This window comes from Lissotriton vulgaris, chromosome 6, assembly GCF_964263255.1.
Source record: "Lissotriton vulgaris chromosome 6, aLisVul1.2, whole genome shotgun sequence".
Taxonomy (NCBI): Eukaryota; Metazoa; Chordata; class Amphibia; order Caudata; family Salamandridae; genus Lissotriton; species Lissotriton vulgaris.
In genome coordinates, this window is record NC_141694.1 from 1,304,440,988 (window position 1) to 1,304,467,218 (window position 26,231).

The window sequence follows — 26,231 nt, forward strand, 5'->3', positions numbered from 1 at the left end:
CCTCTCGCTGTCCGTGCCTTTCCCGTCCCCCCCCCGCTGTCCGTGCCTTTCCCGCCCCCCTCCCGCTGTCCGTGCCTTTCCCACCCCCCCTCCTGCTGTCCCTGCCTTTCCCGCCCCCTCTCCCGCTGTCTGTGCCTTTCCTGCCCTCCCTCCCGCTGTCCGTGCCTTTCCTTGTTTCCATTTCCTGGTCTGGAAGCCATAGTGGGAACAGTAAATCTGTAAGTATTAGAACACAGCTGTCCATTAACCTCATGCGTTAAGAGTTGCCTTTGACTAATCCTAGCTTTTGAACCAAGCATGTCAAGTTTCCTGGGATGTGGAGGCCTACACTTACCATGAGCAGACACTACAAGCCCCAGCATGCTCATTATGAAAAAGCAGGACTGGCTGTGTCACACTGATGAGGAGGGTCCAGTTGGCAGCCATGATGAGACCATGTGAAATGATAGGGTCGTCCATTTCAGTGGACCGTATTTTGTACCTCGTGCATTTTCCGTTACTTGCCACATTGTTGTCAGCCTCATTTAGCGCGGGTTGTTTCATCTTGACGTCGCTGCTTATCTGTTATTAGCTCGCACTGAACAAAAGCAGTTACTCGTCCCTAATTCAAGTAAATTCAACTTTAAGTGGCTGCAACAAGCAATACTCACCGTGTTTCCTGAACCTGGCCCCCAATTAGCATGCAGTTTTCATGTTAAATTGCAGGCCCTGCTAAACGATTGTTATTGTTCAGTATGTTCGACGTTACGTTACAAAGATGGATTAATCATTGGCTCGGTGCAAGTATATATGGTTCTTTCTGTTGTGGCATATGATTACCCATTTCTATCTAATTGGAATCCGAAAGGGTTCGATTGATTTACACGGACTCTAAATTGCAAACACTTGCTAATAAAGAACGAATAGCTTCTATTTAGTATCTGTTATTCTCGAGTGTAATTTAGGGACAGAGCTTTTGTTTACATGTGCGAGGCCGTTTTACCGCACGCTGCAGTCTGCTGGGTGGGTTTACTGCGGGCGGCTGCCTGCGGCGTGAGATCGCCGACCCTCACACAGTCAAGGCGGAGGCAGCAGGTCCAGTTTGCCCACTCCTCTGCGCCTTCTGCACGGCTCGAGCTCTACTCATCATAGTCCTCTTCCCATACCACGCGGCTGGCCTGCATTTCTCAATTGCAACCTGGGGGCAAAAAGCCCTCATTCAAGGTTGGAGGTTGGGCAGCTAAAGCAGTTACTCCTTTTTAAAGCTGTTTCCCCACCGTGGCACATGAACTGAGAGGAATATCAGACTTGCGGGGTCATGCCCAGGCTGCCAGATGTCTCACTATCATGGGGAATACAAAAGATACAGGACGTCCCTTTTTACAAAATGTTTAATTGTTTGGACAACAACACCCATGATGCATAGGCGTTTTTTTAGGTTTTGCCTGGCGAACAGCTGCGCAAGCAGGGTTCCGCGCAGGCGAAATCTTATGTCAGAACAGTGTGGCCTTAGTTCCGCCTCTCTCTTCCATTGGCTAGCTCCATAAATGGAGGCTAGCCATTGGAAGAGATCTGTGTGTGTGTGTGGCTATGAGTTTGTGTGTGTGGCTCTCAGTGTAAATGTGGATCTGTGTGTGTGTGTAGCTCTGAGTGTGTGTGTGGCTCGCGGTGTATGTGTATGTGTCTGTGACTCGCGGTGTGTGTGTGTGTGTGTGTGTCTGTAGCTCTGGGTGTGTGTGTCTGTAGCTCTAGATGTGTATGTGTGTGTGGCGCTCTGGGTGTGTGTGTGTGGCTCTGAGTGTGTGTGTGTGGCTCTGAGTGTGTGTGTGGCTCTGGATGTGTGTGTGTGTGTGTCTATGGCTCTAAGTGTGTGTGTGTGTCTGTGGCTCTGGGTGTGTGTGTGTGGCTCTGGGTGTGTGTGTGTGTGTGGCTCTGGGTGTGTGTGTGTGTCTGTGGCTCTGGGTGTGTGTGTGTGTGTGTTTGTGGCTCTGAGTGTGTGTGGGTGTGGCTCTCTGGGTGTGTGTGTGGCTCTCTGGGTGTGTGTGTGTGGGGCTCTGTGTGTGTGTGTGTGGCTCTGGGTGTGTGTGTGTGGCTCTGGGTGTGTGTGTGGCTCTCAGTGTGTGTATAGCTCTGAGTGTGTGAGTGGCTCTGGGTGTATGTGTGTGTGTCTTTGGCTCTGGGTGTGTGTGTCTGTAGCTCTGGGTGTGTGTGTGTGTGTGGTGCCCTGAGTGTGTGTGTGTGACTCTGAGTTTGTGTGTGGCTCTGGGGGTGTGTGTGTGTCTATGGCTCTAAGTGTGTTTGTGTGTCTGTGGCTCTGGGTGTGTGTGTGTGTGGCTCTGGGTGTTTGTGTGTAGTAGTAATTGCTGTCTGCTGAGCTCGTGCGTAGGGTACAATAGGTCTCACAGTTGCGAAAGATTAAGCTAATGACAATGTAAATGGCAGTGACATTTATTTATCTGTATTCAAAACCAAATCATAAATACAAATTTTAACATTTACAATGCCAATAGCTCTAACTTTTCCAAAGGCGAAACCATTGCATTGTGAATGCTTGTTACCATATGATTTGGGAATGCCCGATGGTACAAAGTGGGTGGGACAGAATTACAAGACACATGCAATCTGCCCTTGAACAGACTATTGCCCTGACGCCCCAACTGGGCCTATTAAATATATGGGAGGAGACGGACCTTACGGAGACAGAAAGACAGTTCGCAACGCTGGGCTTCACATTATTTAAGAGAGAAATTGCTAGGGGATGGGGGGAGTGCAGTAGCAGTATGGAGGAAGAAGCTTGATAAATGTATGATAGCGGAGAAAGAGGTGTTTATTGCACGAGGGTGTCCAAAGAAATGGGACAGGAAGAGGTCCAAATGGAACCGGTACAGGGGGGAGATAAGTGTATCCCCGATAGTAGAATTGGAATTGCGGAGGAACAGAGGAAATGCGCCAAATGTGTAAATGTGTATATTGCTTGCAACTATTGATCAATGTACCGCTGAATACGCCTTGTAATCTGGGATTAATTGCACAATGGCATAGGGTCTGCTGTTTGTTTCAATAAAAATATATATTAAAAATATATATATTATTACACAGTCTAGGTGCAGGAGGAATACAAGTATTCAAAAGCATTAACAAAAAGACCAGAGGAGAAGGAGAAAAAGATGTGTTTGAAAACGCAATAGATGACTTGAACAGTTACTACAAGCCAACTGTTTGCGTGGGAGTGGATAGGTATACATTTTTCCACAGAAAACAAGGAAAAGATGAGTCAATAGACGACTATGTGTCAGCTTTGAAAAATTTGGCAATAAACTGCCGCTTCGGAGAATTACATGACGAGTTCATAAGGGATCAGATTGTTATGCAAGGGTCCAACAGTAACATCCAGGATAATCTATGGGCAAAGGTTGAGTACCCACTACAAAATATAATTTACATTGCTAAGAAGGCTGAACTTACAGGAAGATGCGCGAAGGCAGTCATTGCAGAAAGCAATGATAAGAAAGAAAACGGAACAGTAAATAGGGTGACTGATGTTAAAAAAAACAGCAAAACGAACCGTACTTACAAGAGCCATAAACCTGTGCAAGGAAGAACACAGTACAGTGACAGACGGCGCTACTACAGATGCGGTAGTACAAGTCACATGGCTGATGACAAACGGTGCCCAGCGCATGGCGTGAAATGTACAAATTGCAGAATTGTTGGACATTTCCAAAAGGTGTGCTACAGGCGTAGCACTAGCAAAGTGAAAATGGTGGAATGTGAGGGGGCAAATAGTCGGAACACATCCGATGACGATGACGAAAACATGTTCATATTGAATATAGATGATGAGTGCGTCACTAGTGTTGATGCAGAGAGGAAGTCAAGAACCAAAAAACCTATGTGTGAGATTACAATAGGTGGGATCGAGATCAACATTGTGGTGGACTCAGGGTCCCCCTACACAATAGTGAATAATGAGGTATGGAAGGAGAAGTTTGCTCCCCAGCTAAGGAAACATCTGGATAAAGCCAACATCACTATTAGAACATTCACTAGAGATCCCATCGAAGTGTGTGGATTCAGAAAGTTAAATTTTGCGTACAAATAAAGAGAACCTGTATGTATCAGCGGTGGGGCATTCTGTGTTGGGCTGGATGGACCAAGGGGATCTGGGAATAAAACTTGATCCCAGCAAGGCAGACCAAGTTCTAGTTGTGCATGATAGTGAGAGTTACAGCAAAACCTTGTTGGATAAGTTTCCAAGTGTCTTCAATGGAAAGATAGGGGCACTCAAAGGATATACGCACAAAATAGTAGTCAAGAGTGATGCCGTTCCAGCACTGCACAAAGTGCGCAACTTGCCATTTTCCATAAAGGAGCAACTGGACAAACTTCTCAAGGAAGGTGTGATAGAGCGTGTCGAAGCCTCAGAATGGGTAGCCCCATTAGTCGTGGCAAAATGGCCAAATGGCAGTTTGAGGCTGTGCATAGACGTGCGTGATTTAAATAAAAGCATTGTGGTTGAACAGTATCCCTTGCCAAGGGTCAATGAGATGCTGGCCAAAACCAAACAAGTGAAGTGGTTTTCAACCATAGATTTGAAATCTGCCTATCACCAGGTTCCCCTCCACAAAGAGAGCAAGAACCTCACTACATTTGTAACACCTTTCGGGTGTTACCGTTTCAACAGAGTCCCTTTTGGATTGGCGTCTGCGACCACAATGTTTCAGAGACTAATGCAAAACATCTTCGCAGACATTCTGGACTTGTTAACATTCCAAGATGACATCCTCATCATGGGTAAAACCAGGCAAGAGCATGATGAAAAGGTAAATCAAGTTCTTGAGACACTCGCAGCGAAGGGCTTGACGGCGGAGTACAATAAATACAGATTTGCCTGTCGCAAAGTTAATTACCTCGGGCACGAAATAACAGAAGAAGGAATTTCTCCCAAGAAAGAACTGTTAGATGCCATTAACGATGCACCTGAGCCCATGAACAAGGAGGAGTAACAGTCCTTTCTAGGACTGGTTGAATTCTATGCGAAATTCATAAAGAATTTCTCTCACAAGACTTACCCACTAAGACAATTGTTAAAAATGAAAAACAAGTTTCTATGGGATGACGATTGCCGTAGCAAATTTAATACTTTAAAGAAAGACCTGTGCACAACTGTCCAGTTGCAAGGTTTTGACCCTATGCTTCAGAGTATAGTAACGACAGAAGCTAGCTGCAGAGGTTTGGGACCTGTCCTAACCCAGTGGGATGTCAAAGGTATTGAGTGCACCATAGCCTTTGCCTCGCGCTCTTTGACTCCAAGTGAAAAGACATTTTCTGTCATAGAGCATGAGGCACTGGCATGTATATGGGCTCTCGAACACATCAGGCAGTTTGTGTGGGGTGGCAGAGTGGTTCTACACAGCGACCATAAACCTTTGACAAAATGTTTTACTACCAAGGGTTTGTACACTGCGTCACCAAGGCTAACGCAATTGTCAATGAAATTGCTAGAGTATAACTATGTTGTAGAGTACGTTCCTGGGGTTAAGAATGTTGTTGCAGACTTTTTAAGTCGCTTGCCACTACCTGAATGTGAAAAACGTGATGAGTGCAAGGAAGTGAGTATTGCCAGTGTGAGAGAGGAGTTAGAGGGTATCTCTCTCGATGAGTGGAACACAGAACAGGAGACGGATGAGACGTTGTGTGAAGTGATGGAGATGATAAAAAAGGGATGGGGCTCAAAGAATGCCTTATCGAGAGATTAAAACCATTCTGGGAAGTGAAACATGAACTCTCAAATGAAAATGGTTTGTTGTTAAGGGGGGGAAATGTAGTACCACCTAAAACGCTAAGAAGAAGAATGCTTGACATATGCCACGAGGTGCAACCGTAAATCGCCATAACAAAAAACAGAGTTAAGAACAGTTATTGGGGGCCCAGTGTAAGCCTAGAAGTTGAAAGGGTAGTCAGGGACTGCTCCTCTTGTCTGAACTCTGATAAAACACAAGTGAACTTTAGACCACCATTACAGCCCATACCCTCTCCATCCATGCCGTGGGAGAGAGTGGGTGTGGATATCATGGGGCCCATAATGGACAATGGAGAACAGGTGTATATGGTTGTCCTTATCGACCACTTCTTCAAATGGCCCGAGGTAAAATTTCGGACTCAAACCTGATTCAACCAATGTGGTGAAATTTCTTGATAAAGTTTTCACACGGAAGGGACTACCAAAAACTATAGTCAGTGACAATGGCCCCCAGTTTACCTCTGACACCTTCAAGAGCTACGTTCTTAGAAACAGTGGGTGCCACAAAACAACCTCAGTTTACCACCCCGCTGGCAACGGGGCAGTGGAGAGGTTTAACAGAGTTATAAAAGGGATTGTACAACTGGCTAAAGGCAATAATAGGAAATGGAGACAAGAAGTATGCAAAACTGTATGGGCGTATCGCATCATACCATGCGTTACCACTTGCTATAGCCCTTTTGAACTGATGCGGGGCAGGACCCCTTTGTGTAAGGACAATGTAGGTTGGGTTAAGGCAGCTAAAAGAGTGATCTGGACAACTGAAATGGTTGAGGAAAAAATTAAAACGGCACAAGACAACAGTAAGGAAAGGTATGACTTGAAAGATGGGAGCAGACCAGTCAAGCTTGAGGTTGGGGACATGGTAAGGGTGAAGAGAAGTGGACACATTAGCAGGCAGTAATAGGTACACAGAGCCTCTTACAGTACGTGAGGTGTTCTGTAATTCAGCTTTGCTTAGCGATGGCAAGGTGTGGCACTTCTCAGCCATATCACAGTGTAAAAACACAAAAGAGGATCCTGACAACAGGACCCAAGAACGTACATGTGATCTTAATAGAGCATTTACCGGATGGTCTGATGAGGAGATGGATTGTGAGCCACAAGCATACAACAGTGCAGGACATTCTACTTGCGAGCTTGGCAACACCTCTCCCAGTCATAGTGAGCAGTGTGATTCAGGCACAGGTAGAGCTAGTAGGAGGCTACCTCCCATACCAGCTTCCAACCCTGCCTCTAACCATGTTACTAACCGTGTTACCATCAGGACGGGTAGGAGGATATTGCCACCTGTTAAATTGTCAGATTATGTTTGTGAATAGTTTTGAAATGTATACTTTCACATATCGTTATGTTGACTTTACCCACTCTCCTCACCTCTTCTCTTCTCTTCTCCGCTTCCCAACCCTCTTTTCTTTTGCCCCTGTTCTTTCCATAAGGAAGAGGATGTGTTGTGATTGCTTTGTGTCCTCAGGCGGACACCGTACTCTGTTGCCTACGTCACCAGCTGTCATCCCTAGAATGTTGACAGATGACAGCTGGTGGCTGGCGGTGAAGGCTTGTAACGCTCCGTCGTCATGGAGCTAGTATTGGTACTTACTGAATAAAGAGACGAAATTTGTCTTCCCAACTACGTGGTATTCTTTACAGAAGGTTGTAGTGCCCACGGGATGTCATTTAACTAACAATTGCCCTATACAAAAGAAGAACAGTTACAATAGTAAGCCTAGCTTTCCATCCTGTAGTGGATGCCGTCCTTCGAATAATCAGCTAGTCCTATTTCCAGGTCTATGCTCGCAGGGCATGACCAGCGCAGTTTGGATGACATCAGATGCCATTCACATACGGAAATCCCTCGCCTACTAAAAGACACCAGAAGAGAAGCATTGCTCTCTTCTCCGTGAGATCTATCTGTAGATCTATCCACCTTAACCGTGAGCTTTAGCAATAATAACTTAGTTAGAAGTTCATGGCCGGTAATATCTCGTGCCCCTCATGGAGACACATCAGATATTGGTAATGAGAGGATAAAAGGGGTGGGTTAATCAAGCCCTTGCATGGACATAACTAGAGTGGGGTATAATTCAAAATTTGCTAACATTCGTGACAAGAATTTTCAATTCTATTAAGGACTAGGAGGCGAGGATTATGCTTATACTCAATTTCTTTACTGACATACAGCAGCCAATCACAGAACAGTAAAGAAAACAAAAACTACGTTACCCATGAACCCAGGGTAACCATAGAGTACACCAATGGTATATAAACAGTCTCAGAGGTAACCACTTCCTCTTTCTTTGTCCAAAATCCATTAGGCAGAACAACTTAAACATCATAAATCCAAGAAGAACATCATCCAGAAGAACCAAAATCCGAACGAGGAGGCGGAGGAACTTCCCAAAGCCACAGGAACAAAAGCAGGCCAAAGAGGAGAAGAAACTCGCAGCACACCTTCCACAAGGAAGGAGCCGGAGGAGCATCACTTGGGATCAGAGCCTGAAAAGAGACACAAAGCCGTAATACACATTCCGTGTAATCATGAGCAAATAAAGGGTGGGTAGAGAAAAAACAAGGTAATCATCACATTACAGTAGGAATAAGATCCATGAATCATTGCACAGTAACAATATATGATATAGTACATGCATATACAATGGGTGGGATAATCCTCGCCTCCTAGTCCTTAATAGAATTGAAAATTCTTGTCACGAATGTTAGCAAATTTTGAATTCTATTTCAGGACAGGAGGCTCCGATTATGCTTGTTCAAAGCTCCTCCACCACAACAGAAGCAACAGTAGGAACAGGCTTGAAGTAAAAGGTCTTAAACACAGAATCTGAGGACCAGTCAGCAGCTTTCATAATGTCACATAAAGTGACACCCAAAGAAAAAGCCTTAGAGGCCATGGCTCCTCGAGCCGAGTGAGCACCAAACACAGAAACATCAATGCCCGCTTCCCCCATGAGCCACCGTACCCAACGAGCCAATGTGGCCGGAGTAACGGGGCGAAAGGGCTTCTGTAAGGCAATCAACAATTGACCTTGCATATCAGAACGATGAAGAGAAGTACTTACCTCATAATCTTTAAGACATTGGACCACACAAAGGTTAGGTCGAGCCGGAAAAGAAGGGTAAGAGATGACCTCAGTGTTAGTTTTAGTGCGCCTGGAAAGGCGAAAGGAAACACCCTCAGGCGTGAAGCTACGACCCGCAAGATCCAAAGCGCGGACGTCTGATATTCGTTTGCAGGAAAGCAAACACAACAACATAGTAAGCTTGGCCGAAAGTTGTTTACGAGTCAATAAAGAATTAACCGGCCAAGCTTCCAGAAAACGTAAGACAACCGAAACGTCCCATAAGAAAACATATTTAGGACGAGGAGGAGTAGCCATACGAATACCTTTTAGAATCTTAGCCACAAGTGGATGTTCACCAACAGGTTTCCCATCCACAGGAAGATGACCCGCCGAAATGGCGGAACGGAAATTGTTGACTGTGCAGTAGGCCAAACCCGAAGAAGAGGACAGAGAAGCCAAAAAATTAACTATCAAAGAGATATCAGCCGATGTGGGATCAACTTGCCGTTGAGCACACCAATCACTCCAACGCTTCCAGGAGCTTCTATAACGCTTGTGAGTGTTTGGGGCCCAGGCGTTGCTGAGAAATCTGGTAGCGTCTGCAGAAAGGCCTGGCACCGCCCAACGTTCCCCGAAATCCACCACGCCAGGAGAAGGAGGGATCCGGACTGAACCAGGGGATGCGGATTCTGCAGTGGATGTAGAAGGAGATTCTCCTTCTGAGGAAGAAGAAATGGCAGGTCGCATGCCATCGCCAGAAGAACAGGGAACCACGGCTGAGCCCGCCAGAGAGGGGCAATCAGAATTAATTCCGCCCGAAAGCGCGTCACATAGGCCAGAACTCTTGGGAGCATCATGAATGGGGGAAACGCATAACAGAGGGACGATGGCCACGGCTGGAGGAAAGCATCGGTGGCCAGAGCTTCTGGGTCCGGTCTCCACCTGAAAAACTGGGGAAGTTGGGTGTTGAGACGGGACGCAAAGAGGTCGATCAGACACGGGCCCCAACTGCGAAGAAGTTGGCGAAACACCCGAGGATGGAGTCTCCAGTCGCTGAAGTCCTTCAGGTACCTGGAGTTCCAGTCCGACACAAGATTGCGAGAACCGGGAAGGTACTCCGCAATAACTGTGATCTTGTGCTGAAGGCAATAGTGCCAGAATTCCTTGGCAATCTCTGCCAACAACCTCGATCGAGTCCCCCCCAGCTTGTTGATGTAACGTACTGCTGAGACATTGTCCATCCGGAGAAGGATGCAGCAGTGGGACCGAAGAGGCGACAGGCATTTGATCGCAAACGACCCCGCCAGCAACTCCAAACAATTGATGTGGAGTGAAAGTTCCTGCGGAGACCACCGTCCCCCCGTCGAGATTGGACCGTAACGAGCTCCCCAGCCCCAACGACTGGCATCCGATTCGATCACAATCTCCGGAGAGGAGCCGAAAAGAGCTCTGCCGTTCCAGGCCTCCATGTGGTCCAACCACCATTGCATTTCCAATTTGGCCTCCTCCGAGAGAGGAATCAGATCGGAATAACGAAGGCCCCGCTGAAGATGTTGAATCTTCAGACGCTGAAGGGCCCGATAATGCAGCGGAGCTGGAAATATCGCTTGCAGGGAAGACGACAAGAGACCGACAACTCGTGCTAACAACCTCAATGACACAGTCGGACTCGAGATAATGGAATTCAATTCCCGCTTGATATACCGAATCTTCTGTTGGGGAAGCAGAAGTTGACAAGTGAGGGAGTTGACTCTGAACCCCAAGAAATCGATCACTTGAGTAGGATGAAGCACGGATTTGGGAACATTCACCAGAAAACCGAGGGACTGAAGAAGGTCTATAGTCCAGTCTAGATGAGTCATTAGTTTGACCGGACAATCCGCCAGTAGGAGGATGTCGTCCAAATAAATGATCAAGCGAACTCCGCAACTGCGGAGAGATTCCACCACAGGACGTAACAGTTTCGTGAAGCACCACGGTGCTGACGAAAGGCTGAAGGGCAGAACCTGATACTGATACCAAGTCCCCAGCCACTGAAACTGCAGAAAGCGGCGATGGGGACGGAAGATCGGGACAGAGAGATAAGCATCTTTGAGGTCCAGACGAACCATCCAATCCCGCTCCCTCAGGAGATCTCGCAACAGATGGATGCCCTCCATCTTGAAGTGCCGATAAACTACTCCCGCATTGAAATCCTTCAGATTGAGGACCAACCTCGATCCCCCTCCCTTCTTCTCCACCAGGAAGATCGAACTGGCAAACCCCTGAGGATGGCGTACTGTCGGCACAATGGCCCCTTTCAATACCAGAGACTTGAGTTCCTCTGTGATGAACTCCTGACTTTGCCTTGAGAAGTGAAGGGGAAGGGAGGACGAGACTGGTGGAAGGGATGATAGAATTCGATTTTGAATCCCTGAACCGTTTCCAGCACCCAAGCATCGCCTGAGATTGCGCGCCAATTGGCTAGAAAATGGCGAATCCTGCCCCCCAGAACAACACTGCATGCAGGAAGAAGTCTCACCTGAAGTGGCGGAATCCTGATATCCGCCGGAGTTGCCGCTTGATCTTCCTTTTTTGTACTGACCACGTCCTTTCCTGGAAGGGTAGAAGTTAGACCGCTGGGCATAACCGGAATCCTGCTGGCCTCCCCTATGGGACTGGTACCCACGTTGATTGGGTTGGTATTGACCACGGCCCGACGAGCGTCCCCTGTTTCGTCCGGCCCTGTTGAAAACCGGACACATGGCCCGTTTCAAGGATGCCTGTGCCTTGTCAATACTGCTAAAAGTACTGACAAAATGCGTGAGTTCTTTTAAGAAAGGCTGGCCGAAAAGAAGACCCTGAGCCGCAGCCCCTGCCTCAGAAGAAGAAAGTTCAGATAATTTCGGGTCCAACTTCAGCAGAATTGAATGCCGACGTTCACTTGAGAGGGCACAGTTGGCGTTTCCCAATAGGCAGATGGCACGCTGCGCCCATTCAATGAGCTCATCAGGATCAACCGTGGAGGAAGCTTCCTTGGCTCGGAAACCCAGATCCAACATTTTAGTGAGAGGACCTAGAAGGTCTAAGATCTTATCCTGGCAAGCCCGCCTGGAACGGCCTAGACCCTTCTTGGGGTCCTTAGAAAATTTCTTCATATATGTCATCATTGTAGGGTCGACCTCAGGCGTGTCCGCCAGGTTATCCGCTAAATCGGGCCGCGGACACTCTGAGCGAAGACGCGCACGCACGTCCTTATCAAAAGGATGGCGTATATATTGTTGAACATACTCCGCCACAGCTGGGGAGGGGAGCCAGGCAGAAGAATTAGGGTGTACAATATCCTCAGGTTCAAAAGTCAAGACAGGAGGCTGAGAAGAGGCGTCAACAAAATGTTCTTTACATTTACGCTTTTTGGGCGGAGGAGGCAAAACCTCTGAGGAGGAGGAGGAAGCATCATGGTCGTCACTCTCAACAATTACAGGGACAGACTTCAATTTGGAGGATGACAATGACCATGCCAGTCTTCGAAAATCAGAAGAATGGGGATTACCGGGGGATGAGGACTTCTTGGAAGGCACCCAACCTTGCTTTTGCGCATAATGCGTCAAATGGCGCTTCAGGGGTGTAATTGCGCGAACCATCACCTTGTTCATGGAATGCTGAACCCCTTTGTCCAATGCCTCAACAAGGTCCTGCTCAAAAAATTCGGACCCTTCCTCCTCATAGTCACCTTCCTCCTCATAATAATAGGAATCACTCATGGCACACAGGGAACGTGTGAATATAGCCCACCAGGTGACTAGAAATCTGGTATGTCAGTGACACAGTCCGAGGGAGTGAAAAAACCTCACAGCCAGCAAGTACAAGCAGAAAAAACTGCGTAGAAAACAACAATTAGAGCGTGGAGGGAGGCTTGCTGACAAAAAAACACAATCACTCTTGGCAAAGCCTATGCTATTAATCAACCGGGACTTTCTCCTCAAGCTCCGGTGTCAAAAGGGGCCAGCTGAAAGGCAGTGGGCGTTTTCGTCGACAGACGAGGTCAGGAGCCGGCGCTGCAATGTAAACAAACGCAGCAGCGTGAGGAAACTCAGCGTGACAAAGGTCGCGCATGCGCAGTAAACCGGCTTGCCAGACAGCCACGGAACCGCTCGCGCTAATCGCGCGCGAGTCAGGATCACCCCAAACTCCCTCCACAAAGAAAACGGGACAGCGGCAGCAAGTGCCCGACCCAGGGAGGTGACACACGCTCCACACCGCGCGCGCCGGTCGAAGAAGCAAACGACCCGAACGGCAGCAAGAGCGCGAGAGAAGCGCCGATTAAAGCAGCACACTGCGCATGCAAAGCGGTAATAACAACAGCAAAATACAATTCAAGTAACAATAGAATATCAAATATGCACTTAACTGGCTGCGGAGCAGCAAAGAAAGAGGAAGTGGTTACCTCTGAGACTGTTTATATACCATTGGTGTACTCTATGGTTACCCTGGGTTCATGGGTAACGTAGTTTTTGTTTTCTTTACTGTTCTGTGATTGGCTGCTGTATGTCAGTAAAGAAATTGAGTATAAGCATAATCGGAGCCCCCTGTTCTGAAATAGAATTTAAATACATTTGTATATGTATTATAACCCTAGACAAACTTTGAAGAAAAAAAGAAACCAACAGGAATTTAGAATGATCATTGGCATCTCTCCTAACGCACTTAAATAAAACTTATACACTCCATCAAGTAAGTAAAAACGGACTATCCGTAGACAGTTAAAAGTAAAAGAGAAAACGTATACATTTGCAGTGTCTTTAATAAGAATGGGCTGTAATATGCACATAGAATGTCCTAAACAACATGATTATCTCTTTTAGAATATTTTCTCTCTGCTACCGCTTCGCTTATGAAGAAAATGGTTAGAACAAGCTTTATGCCAAGGGGTTTGTGTGGAGGGAAAACAACAAAAAAAGATTGTCCATCAACTGTTAGATACTTTGTAAGTACCATAATTTAGTGAGCCTTGTAAGGCTATGTAAATAAGAACTCCTTGGTTGAAATAAATACGACATAGCTAAAGGAGCCACTAATGGAGGATTGATCATTGTCCTTACAGGCTATGTAGCCCTTGGGAAGCACTAACTAGACCCTAACCATCTATATGCCGTTATATAAACCATCTTGATCAGGTACATAGCAAGATACTATTATCACTGTATATTTGCTTACATTTCGCATATTAAATAGGGATAATATTTAATTATTATTCTTTATCTTTGCATCTTCTTGCCTAATACCTTTTTGCAGATACCATACAACTGGTGGTGCGCCCCCTGTTAAGGAGAAGTATTAATCAGCTCTGGCCCGATAATTAACTCTGAGCATCCTGACAGATTATAGGTACATGGTACGCACCTAATATGCTTTAGTCTATTCCTGATCACTAAGGGGGTATATTTATGGCTAGTTAGAACTGCCATATATTCACCATGTAAAAGATTTGTCTTTTATTGAATCATTAAATATAGAGAACATTTGAGAGTAAAACTCACACCTTTGTCTTGTGCATGGGTGATCAAGTCCATGTTTTCTATCTTTCTTTTTTTTTATTGGAGCTCTTTTAATGTCTTTTACTGAATCTCCTTACATAGAGAACACTTGAGAATATGCCTCATACCTTTTTCTTGTGCACGGGTGATCGATTCCATGTTCTTTATCTACCTTTTTTAGAAGCTAGAAAGGTATATTCACTTTAATACTCCCTACTTCTGTATAGACAAAAGTTTTTCTTTCTCCTTTATAGGTATAAGGTGTTAGCTTCGCTACAGAAATAATGTGTGTGCTATATTCAATTGTAATATGAATTAATCAATAGACATACATGTGTCTTCGGTAATATGGACATAGATACTAAAGGAATAGAAGCTTTCAATGCTCAAATGAACATTAGTATTAAATGATCAGGCCTTAAGTGTTTTTTAGCTCCTTATTGTGTTTATTTTACACTTCATTATAGAGAAAGTTGAGACGGTTACACCTGACGAAGGCTTAAGCGCAGAAAAGTGTGCCGTGTTTTTACATCGACCGCCAGCTTTTGTATTGTTTGACAACTCCTTCTCTTGGTTTTTAATGGGAAAAACCTTTTATGTATAACACTGTTTTGTTGTGTTTGTGAAAATTTTTTATGTACAAAAAGAATTATTTTTTTTAAAAAAAAGAAGTATAAATTTGATACGTATAATGAAATCATAAAGAAATTTTGAACAAAAAATTGACTCATCAAAATAAAGAAATACAATTTTGTATCAAAAAGCAATTGTCTGCAGTTTCATATATATGATTATTTAATGTGTACTGTTTTCACATAGATCCAGGCATCATGCTTTACATTGAATGGTTATTATATTTCTTGTGAATAGCTCTTTGCTTTAACCCATATGATTAATTTGCTTAGAAGCCTATGACAGGTGCTATTTTATGTCCACGTGCTAAATACCAAAGCTGCATAGTCTTGATTCCACCTCACGCCTCTTTAATCCACAACCAGACTCTGTCTGCTTCGTTATTTCACTCTTGAGGGTTCCTGATTTCTACCCTTTGCGCATTTTTTCATCCCCCTCCCCTTACGTGTTGTTCACTCTCATGCTCTGGGTCATAGTCTGATGAGGAAAAATAAGTCTTGCTCCCCATATATGAGGGCTGGTGGGCCGCACCTGCAAACACTGGCTCAAATTAAACACTGCTTGCTTCAATCTTCTACACCACAACACTCTACCCCCAAGTTGCGTATGCACACAAACACACAGACACACGATCTAATCAGTATGACTTTGGTATACATGTAAAACTGAAATATGACGCAGGACCACGTCAGAAAACATTACAACCTATGCTCTCCTAGTACATTATTTTATTTTATTTTATTTTATTTATGCATTTTTATATAGCGCGGACTTTACCCGAAGGCGTCAGAGCGCTTCACATTAGGAACAGAAATGAAACATAATGAGAAACATTACAAAAGAACAAATTACAAAAGCATACGTTACGTTACATAAGGTAATAGTGACAATTGTGAGCAAACAAAATACATGAGGTAGTAAAAATTGTGAGCAACCAAAAATACATGAGGTAGTCAAAAGTGCACAAGAGGAAAAGTGACAAGTGTGCAGTTATAAGAGAAAACAAAGTATAATTTGAGGTATAATACTGCAATAAGTGCTAGATACTCAGGCACAGGAACAAGCGTTGCATAGGCAAAGGTGGCACTTGGGCAAGTATCAAAGGTAAAAACATGTGAGAGGTAGCAACAGTGTGTTACAAGGGCAAAGTGGTGTGTGCATGTTACAAAAGTGCACCGAACACAAGTACATGAAAAATACTGCAAAAAGGCAGACACTCCAACCACAGGAATACACTGGGAAGGCACTACCATGGTCATGGAAAGTAGAAATTATCAGTAGTGGGAAGTCTTCCTCCAAATAGCAAGAGGACGTGAATTACTTTTGGAGGTGTCTCTGGAGGAGGAGAACTTTGAGGTCCCTTTTGAAGGCCTGGGAGGAGGCGGTGGTCCGGAGCTGAGGCGGAAAGGAGTTCCAGATTCTCACTGCGTTGCCTGAAAAGGATTGGGCCATTGTTCTTTCCTTCTTGAAAGTGGGAGGTTCAAGCAGTAGATTCTCCGCATTGCGTGAAGGTCTAGAGCCTCCAGAGAGTTTCAGTTTATTCGCCAGGTAGCGGGGAGAGGAGGAGTGCAAGTCTTTGTGGGTGATACAAGCGGTCTTGTAGATAGCTCTAGCCTCGAAGGGAAGCCAGCGGAGGGTGGATAACATCGGTGTGATGTGATCGCTTCTTTTGGCCCCATAAATGAAACGAGCTGCTGAATGGAAGACAGACTTAAGTGGGGACAGGTGAGATTTGGGGAGGCCAGTAAGAAGAGAATTGCAGTAGTCTAGTCTGGAGAGGACCAGCGATTGCACTAGGGTTATAAGGTCCTGCTCCGGGAAGAAGCGTCGGATTCCCCAAAGAAGGCGCAGTTGGTAACGAGCAGATTTTGCAACAGAATTGATTTGGGGAGTTAGATTGAGTTTTTTGTCTAGAATGACACCAAGGGATTTTGCGCTGTCGACAATGATGGGTTTATTGTTTAGTAGATTCATCTGATCCATCCATGATTGAACTGGGGAGGAGAGAGTGAGGAGAAGAGGAGGAATTCAGTTTTGGAGGGATTCAGAATCAATTGATGAGTTGACATCCAGATTTGAATGGAGTCAAGAGTAGATCTTAGGATGGAGAGATCATGAGTGGAGGCAACCTTGAGGTAGAGTTGAGTGTCGTCTGCATAGAGATGATAGTGAATCCCGGATTTGCTCTGTTTATCTGAAGCACAGTATCATGGCTCATCATGTCTAAAAAAACATCCTGAGGGGGATCATTCAACATCGTGCCAGCAGTTTGGGGGTTTTGCTTCAGTCAAAAAGGGGTCTCTTCTGCACTGATGTCACCATTAACATTGGACATGTCTAAAATGCGCACTGGCTATCACATGAAGGGTTAGTATATACTTTATGTGTCACTTGGACAGGGCTTTCAGTGTGTTTTTACTGAATTTATTTGTCGACTTGAGGGCTGAGGCAGAACTTTATCAATGTTGCGATAACCTGAAAAATTCAACACCAGCTACTAGACATACATAAACCTGAATACAAAGAATCAAGCACTGACACAGCTCTGACTTTGGTCATGATTACAATGACGGTAGCATGAGGGCCAACCACCATCACCACAGGAATGGAATTGCCTGACATGTAGTGGGGAAGTTCACCAGGCAAATTACGATTCAACGGCCGTGTAGGCAGTCGGAAAAATGCCTTTTTCCATTGAAGCTTGTGCTGCGTCTCAGAAAAGGACTGCAGCACAAGCCACAATGGAAAAAAGGCATTTTTCAAACCTCCATGCACCGTGTGCCAGGCACCATGTGGTGCCTGCCACATAGTGTATGGATGTTTGGGGGGCACAACATGTGCCCCCCTGACACCATACCAGAGGCCCATGGGGGACGGGGGCCCTGCTAGGGGCCTCCAAAATTATTTTCCGTCTGCCTTTACAGGGCGATCAGTCCACCATGTAAAGGCAGAGGGAAAGGGACAAGGTTATACCTGCGGCACAGCCTCTGCTCCTATGGTAGGGATTATAGTGTGACCGCCACCCCAACAGACTCCTTGAGCCTGTCAGAGGAGTCAGTCTGTCCCTCCGACCGCTGTGTGTCCCAACTGACCGCTTTATAATGCAGCGGTGGAGCCGCTATCCTGGCTGTAGGGCAGACCGCCACCAACGGCCTGTTGGTGGTAATCAGCCTGACATCCTAATCAAGCCCTTGGACTTTGAGTTTTCTTTTGAATTTTTAAGTACACAGGTGGCATGGTGTGTTTAAAGCTGTCTGGCACACAGCAACTAAATGCCATGTTCTATGTGCACTAGCTGCATAAAACAGACAAAATGTAGATCTAAATCTGAAGACATACTTGTAAGAGACAAACACATTTTCAGATGTTCCTGTCAAGTGGCCCAGTTAGTTCCTTTAGAGGTCAATTTCTTTGTCTTACCTCTTTCCTGTCCATAGTTGCTATCACTCCTCCCTGTAAGACATAAACAACAGCAACATGGAGATGGAGAGTATTGTTTAGTAGGCCTTTCTGCATTGTTTTTGCATTGATTGAAGCAGCAATGTTTTTTTATTAAATATTATAACTTTGATTAGTACCCTGTAGGATCATTGGGCCAGATGTATCAAGTAACCGGTTTGCGATTCCATAATTGCAAATCCTTACGATTTGCAATTTGGAAATCTCAAAACTGCATGTATGAAACTATGTTGAACACTTTCTGCAATTCCTGGGGTTCGCAAATGATCTACCTCATGAATGTAAATGAGGCAGGTCAGAATTTGCGACCACCTTGATCTTGCTCTTCCATTGCTGCTTGTAGTCTCATAGGAGGAGCCGTGAGTCAGAGGAGTCGGAGGAATCGTGAGAGAGCCGCAGAGAGGTGGAAGCAGAGCGGAGCAAGTGCAGAGCTGAGATACCCCCCCATCACCTCTACCACCACCTCTATTGCCCGCTACTCTCACTCGCTACCGCCATAACTCAGCCATAACTCAGCCCCTAAACTGCGATTGTTATCGCCGCCGCAAGCAAGCAAGCAAGCAAGCAAGCAAGCAGACTAAAGAAGAGCTTGCTCGGCGGGGAGCAGCAGAACGCGGCAGGGGGGAGCCCACGGAGCAACCTCGGAAGGGGAGAGCGAACGGCACGGCAAACGGAGTTGGAGGTGAGCCGCTGCAGCGCCCGTATCAGGGGGAGCGCTTACCGTAACTGGTCCTGTGCCCCCCCCGGGGGGGTCCCTGCTATCTCGCAACTGCGGCGGGCGCTGTATAAACTGTATAAACTTCAGCCGGTCACGCTTGGGATAGTGACTGACAACTGCGATTGTCAGCAGCAGTGTTTTCTGTGCCCATCTGTGTCTGCCCGAGTGTAAAACCACAGAGGGTCTAATTAAATCTGCCCGCTGCCTGCCTGCCTCATTATTTACCATCAGACCACAGCCTCCAGCCTCTTCCATTCACCTATACACCCACACTGACCTGTTCTGCCTGCGCCTGTGCCTCCATCTCGCACTGGCTGCTTCAGCTGGTTACTCTCGGCTGGTTTTGGCCGCTCTGGTGGCTAGGGAGTGCCGCACACAGTGTGCTGCAGCAGACAGGACAAGGAAAGACACGAGGCTACTCCTGGTAGAGGAGGTGATTGAATAAAATCAAGAAAATCAGGAAACACACACTAAACAAGTGTCTAAAGTGTCCAAAAAACAAGGAGAAGGTGGGTAATTAATCCGAACAAAGTTACCTGGCACCAGGACTTGCCTGGATTCATTTGAGATTACCAGGCTGTGTTACAAAGTCCAAAATGCTAAAAGGGAGACCAATTAAGTGGTGCGGAAGCAGGAGCTTTACGATACCTATCAGGAACAACAGGTATAACAGCCCGCTTTTGATCACAGGTAGAGAGACACAGATAGACAGTTATCTTAGGCAGGGAACTAGACATGAGATCGGGCAAAGAAAGGCGGAGCATTTCAACATTAATTAGCAACCGGAAAATGAAAAATAAGATCCTCAAGGTGCCCACCGACTGCCAGGAGAAATCAATGAGAACCGATGCACTCAGCAAAACAGTGGATGATACCTTAGCTAAATTGGTCACGGAAGGGGAATCAGAAGTAGAGGGCCCGGTGTTAGTCCAGACCAAACCACAAAAACCTCTCTTCCAACCCAAAATTTACTCTAGATTTGCCTTCGTAAAAGACGCTGGGGCAGTGCTGAATCACATGAGCACCACACAGAAGGGCCTTCCCTCCCCCTTGCGCCCGGAAAAAATTCCCATAACAAATATAGATAATTTAGATTCAGCACCAGCATCGGCATTGGCGAGCTCCCTGAACAACGATAAATCAATAAAACTCCACCTGGACCCAACGTCCAAACCTAAGACAGATGTAAACAGTGATCAAGATAACGAAAAAGATGGGAATAAACTCAGGCGGCAAAAAGAAAGCTTAGAATGCAGGGGCTATAACGAGTACCTAAAGCACCCCTTAATCCAAAACCATTCACACCACTCCATTCCATTCAGACAATCACCCCTTGGGGCCCCTGGAGTGGCTTTGGAACCAAACATCCTAATCCAATCCAGCCATCTTGGCTCAATTACATCTCGAGACTCAGCATCAACAGCCGCAAACGGCGCCGCTCCCCTCCCAATCTTCCATCTCCCCACAGGAATACAGGAGGGATGCAACCACACTGATGAACTAGAAAAAGGAGATGGATGGTCTCAACACTCATTTACAGATAGATTCTCAACAACTAATACAAACGGCATCTGGAATCAAATTAAAACCACATCCCCAGAAAACAACTCCACCAACAAACCGCAGGTTCGGTCCCCGGGTACTGCTGGAACTTACTCATCCTTCCTGACAACAGAAGAGTGGGAAAAAATGGTGGATATCTATTCCCAGGGAAAGTGTGTTATGTCACCGCAAGACATAGAAAGCAAGATACATGAATCGCCAAAGGCTCTTACTACAGAAGAAAGCGGTCTATGGGCGTCAGTTCAAAACACCATGAATCTCTCGACAAAAGCCATGGAATACCATTCGGATAAGATGGATATCCAATTAACCCTTTTAACCCGCCTAACCACACATTTCATTAACATTGACAACAAGTTATTAGATCTGAACTAGCTGATTAAAAGAGCCCAATCAAAAACAACAATCAACCCTCCAAGCTGCACATGTTATTCAATCATCGACAAATTAGCCACTCTGTCGGCTGTAATGAGCGATCTCCTAACAGATATAAAGTATGCAAATAACTCCCAAAGAGAAGCAATGGTAGCTGGAAGCGAATAAAGAAAAAATGCAGAATATGCCTCAAAGCCAAAAACAGAGGCTGCGAATCATCTCAAATCTACCACGGAACCAAACAGCTTAAAAGCCCGATCTAAGGAAACGTACGAGTTGAGCATACACCAAGAGGGTGTCCAGGACGGACAAACACCACATCGGAACAAAAGCTTGAGATTAGAACAAGCAGGATCCTCACACTCGCTCCAACAAGAACAACAGCAGCAGTGAAATCCTAGTGAGCCGCCAGATAATTCAGAAGCCGGAGACCAATGGCTTGGCAGAAAACAAACAGCAAAACAAAGACAGAAAATGAAGAGAAAAGGGAGAAATAAAATATGCACCATAAAATCCTACTTCCAACAAGCAAATAAAATGGTGTCAGATCCAGAGATGGAACAAGGAAATACTCATGATGAACCAAATTCAAAAGTTAGGCTGAGTCCCCCTAACGACCTTGCTCTAATGGGACCAGAAATATCATCCTCACAGACCAAACACTCAGAAGCCGATAAAATTAAGGGATCAGAGGCAGAAGTGACAAAGCAAGAATATCCAGGGACAATAAATAACAGTGCAACAAATTCCTTAGGTTCCCAAAAAGTGGGACCAAAAACTGCTGAAAATATAGCCTCACAAAAAACAGGAGGTTCAGACCTCTGGGAACTTGCCTTCACCATGACCCCAACCACAAGGAAAAAAAGAACCCGAGGTAAAGTTCGACAAGGAATCACTGAACCGGAGAGGACGAGCCCCTCAATCCCGTGGAATACTTCAAAGAATAGAACATGAAATAAAACCTGAACAATATCTGGTCAACTTCATTTACGATACCCACAACTCAATTGTCAATAAGGAACCGCAGAACCAGAGAGTGCAAGCTACTCAAGATCCCAGAATATTCCAAAGTACTGAATTGGAAACAAAACATGAACAACCTGTGGAGAACGCCAACCACGTCGACTACAAATCAATACTATTCATCCCAGAGTACAGATCTAAGGGCCGAGAGGACATTCTAAACGGAAGCAACATCCTTCGAGTTCTGAACTCAATAACAAACCTAGGAAGATTAAATACCCAAGATTGAGAGGCCGTAGAATTTATCACTTACAAACATCTATCTGAGCAGGAAATAACAAAAACTACCTGGATTTCCGGAGACCTGGCGGGAAAAATCTTAAAAGAGGAAAGGCAATTAAAAGCATGGGGGATTCGAATAAAACCGTATTACAACCCTGGCTACCCCGAACCACTACTCCGCAATTTTCAAGAACACGTTAACTCAACCCAGAACAAAGATTGCCCTGGTGCACCCAAAAAAACAATATTGAGAGGAGCCCGCGGAAGCTCAGCCGAACGAAAGGCCAGAGATCCCCCTTTGCTTAGAAACAAAGGAGACCCAGATCCAAAACAAGAATGGGATTGGGTAGCAAAAACAATCAATTTCAGACAGACCGGGCCATGACAGTCTGAACAACGAATTAGAAATGGCCCAAAAACAAAGCCGCCGCTAAAACTATGTTCTTGGAACATAAATGGGCTGGGTGCAAAAACTACCAATAAAGACCTATTGTTATACTTCCAGCAGCATGACCTAATTCTATTACAAGAAACCTGGTTGGCAGAGCAGTTCCACCTTCAGGGCTTTAAAACATACCACCTCCCAGCCAGGAGAACCTCCAAATTCAGACACCAGAAAGGAGGCCTAACTACATACACCTCGATAAAAACAATAAATACAGCAAAAGAACTGCTGAATAAAAATACATCTGGAACGGAAAATGGAATTACTGCAGTCCAGCTGGAAGTATTAACCCCGGGAACAAACAGACAAGAGTTAATCCTGGTCAATACCTATCTGCACCCGAAAGGGAAAAAAAGGCGCAAAGTCCCTGGTGTTAGAACTGACTAAATTAATAACGGAAGTTGAAACTCCGAACCTTATTGTATCGGGAGACTTTAATATGTTCCTTTCAAAGGCCAAAGGAAAGAATCATCCAACAGAAGAACACTTGCATGTAAGGGGATCCCTCAATTGGAAGAGTGCCCATGGGGCAAACAAACAAACCTATCGAAAAACCTACTAGAGGATCTAACAAATCTGGGCCTGATTTCGATAAACGGACGATCACCGGGGGATCGACCCCAAGTAGCAACTTTCCACAACTCCATCTACAGCTCAGCGATTGATTACACCTTTATATCTTATTCACTTTTCACATTAGTACACAATTTTAAAATCGGCACATCTGATTGCAGCAATCACCTCCCGCAAGAATTGACACTGAGGGCACATGGGACTGCACTATCATTTCCAACTAATGTGCAAAAATGAACAACCTCGTCAAAATGTAAAAGAATTAAATGCAAAACTAGTGATCCAGAAAAACTTGTGAAAGATGCCAAGATGTGCTGGGAAAGTGTTACACCACTGTATGACAATAACATAATTGCCTGGGAGATCTTTCTGAAAACCTTTGGCCTAGCTAATACCAAGAACAACCCCTCACAAGAAATCTATGCACCAACCAGCCAAAAAAACTACTCGCTTGGCCAATAAGTAACCCAAAAATCCATTCTCAGACACCCCAAACCTGTAAATTAACGCTAATAAAAACTGCAATCAATAGAACACTTCGCGGGCTGTGGAAAAACGGGAGCGATAACAACTTACTGACCGAATTGAGGTCATTAAAGATTAAAAAGAACAAAATCCTGTGACGAATAAAACAGGACTCCACAGAAAAAACATGGGCGAAACTGCTTTACGACTCTAGAAACAACAACAGCGCGAGATTCTGGAACAATGTTAACAAAATAGAGAATCCTAAGCCCCCGTAGTGAACTCCTACATTACGGAGGAGATCTGGGTAAAATATCTAACCAACCATTTTAACAATGAAAAATACGACAAAGCTTATCGAAACCTAGAGATCTCGGAGGAGAGCACGAAGGCCCCAAAGCCTCCAGTTGAGGAGCCCAACTTCCCAGGTTCTATATTACAGTTGAAGGGACGAATTGCGAAAGGCCGGAAAGAGGGAGCCTCAGGCCCAAACGGAATTCCCCCATTCTCTATAAACAAGAACCAAATTACTGGGCCGAGCAACTGCTCCCGCTCTTTTTAGAAATCTGGATGGCAGAACAAATCCTGACCTCCTGGAAGGGATCAATCATCGGCCCGATTTACAAAAATGGCAACAGGAGTGATGCCAAGAACTACAGGCTCATTGCCCTTATAGACATAGATGCCAAATATTTTTCGGGGCTTCTACTAGAAGAGCTAACTGCTTGGGCGTCAAATAAAAAATTAATCCCCAATAATCAGACTGGATTCCAAAAAAATCAAGGGACAACGACAAACATTCTAGTCCTTTCTCTGTTAATAGACGCCACAATTAAACATAAAAAACCATTATATGTGTGCTACATTGACTATTCAGCTGCATTTGATAGCATAGATAGAGGAAAACTCTGGGCTAAGCTCTCAAGTTGGGATGTTGACCCCAAATTGTTGAATCTACTGATTTTATTGCATACAGAGACCTGGATTCAAATAAAACTGGGGGCAGGCAATTGTCTATCAAGAGAAATACCGACTACAAAAGGGTTGAAACAGGGGTGCGTTCTCGCACCGACCCTGTTCAATCTCTTTTTGTCCGACCTCTCTGAAGACCTTGACAACTGCAATCATCTGGCCCCAAAGCTAGGGGGCTTTACTTTGTCCAACTTACTGACAACTTAATATTAATAAGCCAAACTCCTGTAGGCCTCCAACACCTCATTAATGCAACAAGCAATTTTTCCGAAAAGAATGGGGGTATAGATTCAGAAAAATCAAAGGTGATGATATTAAATCAAAAATCCAAAAAGCAACCCCCACAATGGTTTCTGCACGACCAAAAGATGGAAACAGAATATAAATACTTAGGTATAATCTTCGACACAAAAGGCTCATTTAAGCAACAAAAATCGGCAATTAAGAACAGAGGGATTTCACTGGCCATCGCACTAAAACGCATTAAAAACAAAATAGCGGGCCCAAATTTAATCCCCCTACTAGACATACTACAAGCAAGATTACTGCGATAACCTACGGCAGTGAATGTATGAGAGGGAGAGGCGAGGTCACCTTAGACAAAGTGGTATGCAAAACCATGCGAATACTTTTCAGTCTCCCTCAGTACACCTCACCAGAACAGTTAAGGCTTGAGTTTGGCTTACAGAAACATAAATAGCACGCAAGGGTGCTTACGTAAAATGCTGGCACAAAGTAATGAGTGCTGAGATGGGCACTCTGAACACTTACCTTTGGAAAGAGCTGGAAAAAAATATGGACTCCCCCGCAATGGTCTTTCTCCAGGCAGCAATAAACACCCTTTTGCTAAAAGACCTATGGGATTCGAGCTGTTCACACAAATGTTTTAAGCGCCTCGTTAATAAAACTGTGAAAATAAAATCCTTGGAAGAAGATAAAGCAGCACTAACCAGGAGGACTCACGGGTGGTTCGTGATCCAGAGCTACACCAGGCCCCTACCACAGGTATACCTGGGCACTGGCTTCTCAAGGATGGCGAAGGAAGCCTTTCTGCTGTTGAGGATGGGGGTAATACCATCAAAAGATCACCTCCCCCCGTGGAGACGCTTGGATTCTAACACTAAGTGCAGACTCTGCGATGATCCAAAGGAGGACGTTCTGCACTTGCTGTGTAGCTGCAAAGCTTTAGATAGTGAACGAAGGAGTCAATTAACACAGCTTTGGAACCAAAGACGTTTGCGAACCCGCAGACAAGCTCTGTTGACCAGCTTTAAGGGAGAAGACATCCAATTAGCCTGTAGACTGGTTCACTTTATGAAATTAGCAAACACAGCACTAAATCCAGATGCTAGTGAATGAACTTGATAAACTCTGAACTGCTTTTGTACATATATAAATCTTTTTCATA

The 26,231-nt window shown here is 45.2% G+C and overlaps 1 protein-coding gene across 2 annotated transcripts in view; it reads right to left on the reverse strand.

Moving 5' to 3' along the window:
- Positions 1–26,231, reverse strand: part of PDE7B (phosphodiesterase 7B) — a 1,067,027-nt gene that overhangs the window by 446,442 nt on the left and 594,354 nt on the right. Inside the window, exon 3 of one of the 2 annotated variants that reach the window (XM_086927441.1) lies at positions 18,429–18,461. The exons of the other annotated variant lie outside the window; for it this stretch is intronic. Coding sequence (XP_086783567.1) covers positions 18,429–18,461 — 33 coding nt within the window. The remainder of the gene's footprint in view (positions 1–18,428; positions 18,462–26,231) is intronic. 2 annotated transcript variants of the gene reach the window in all.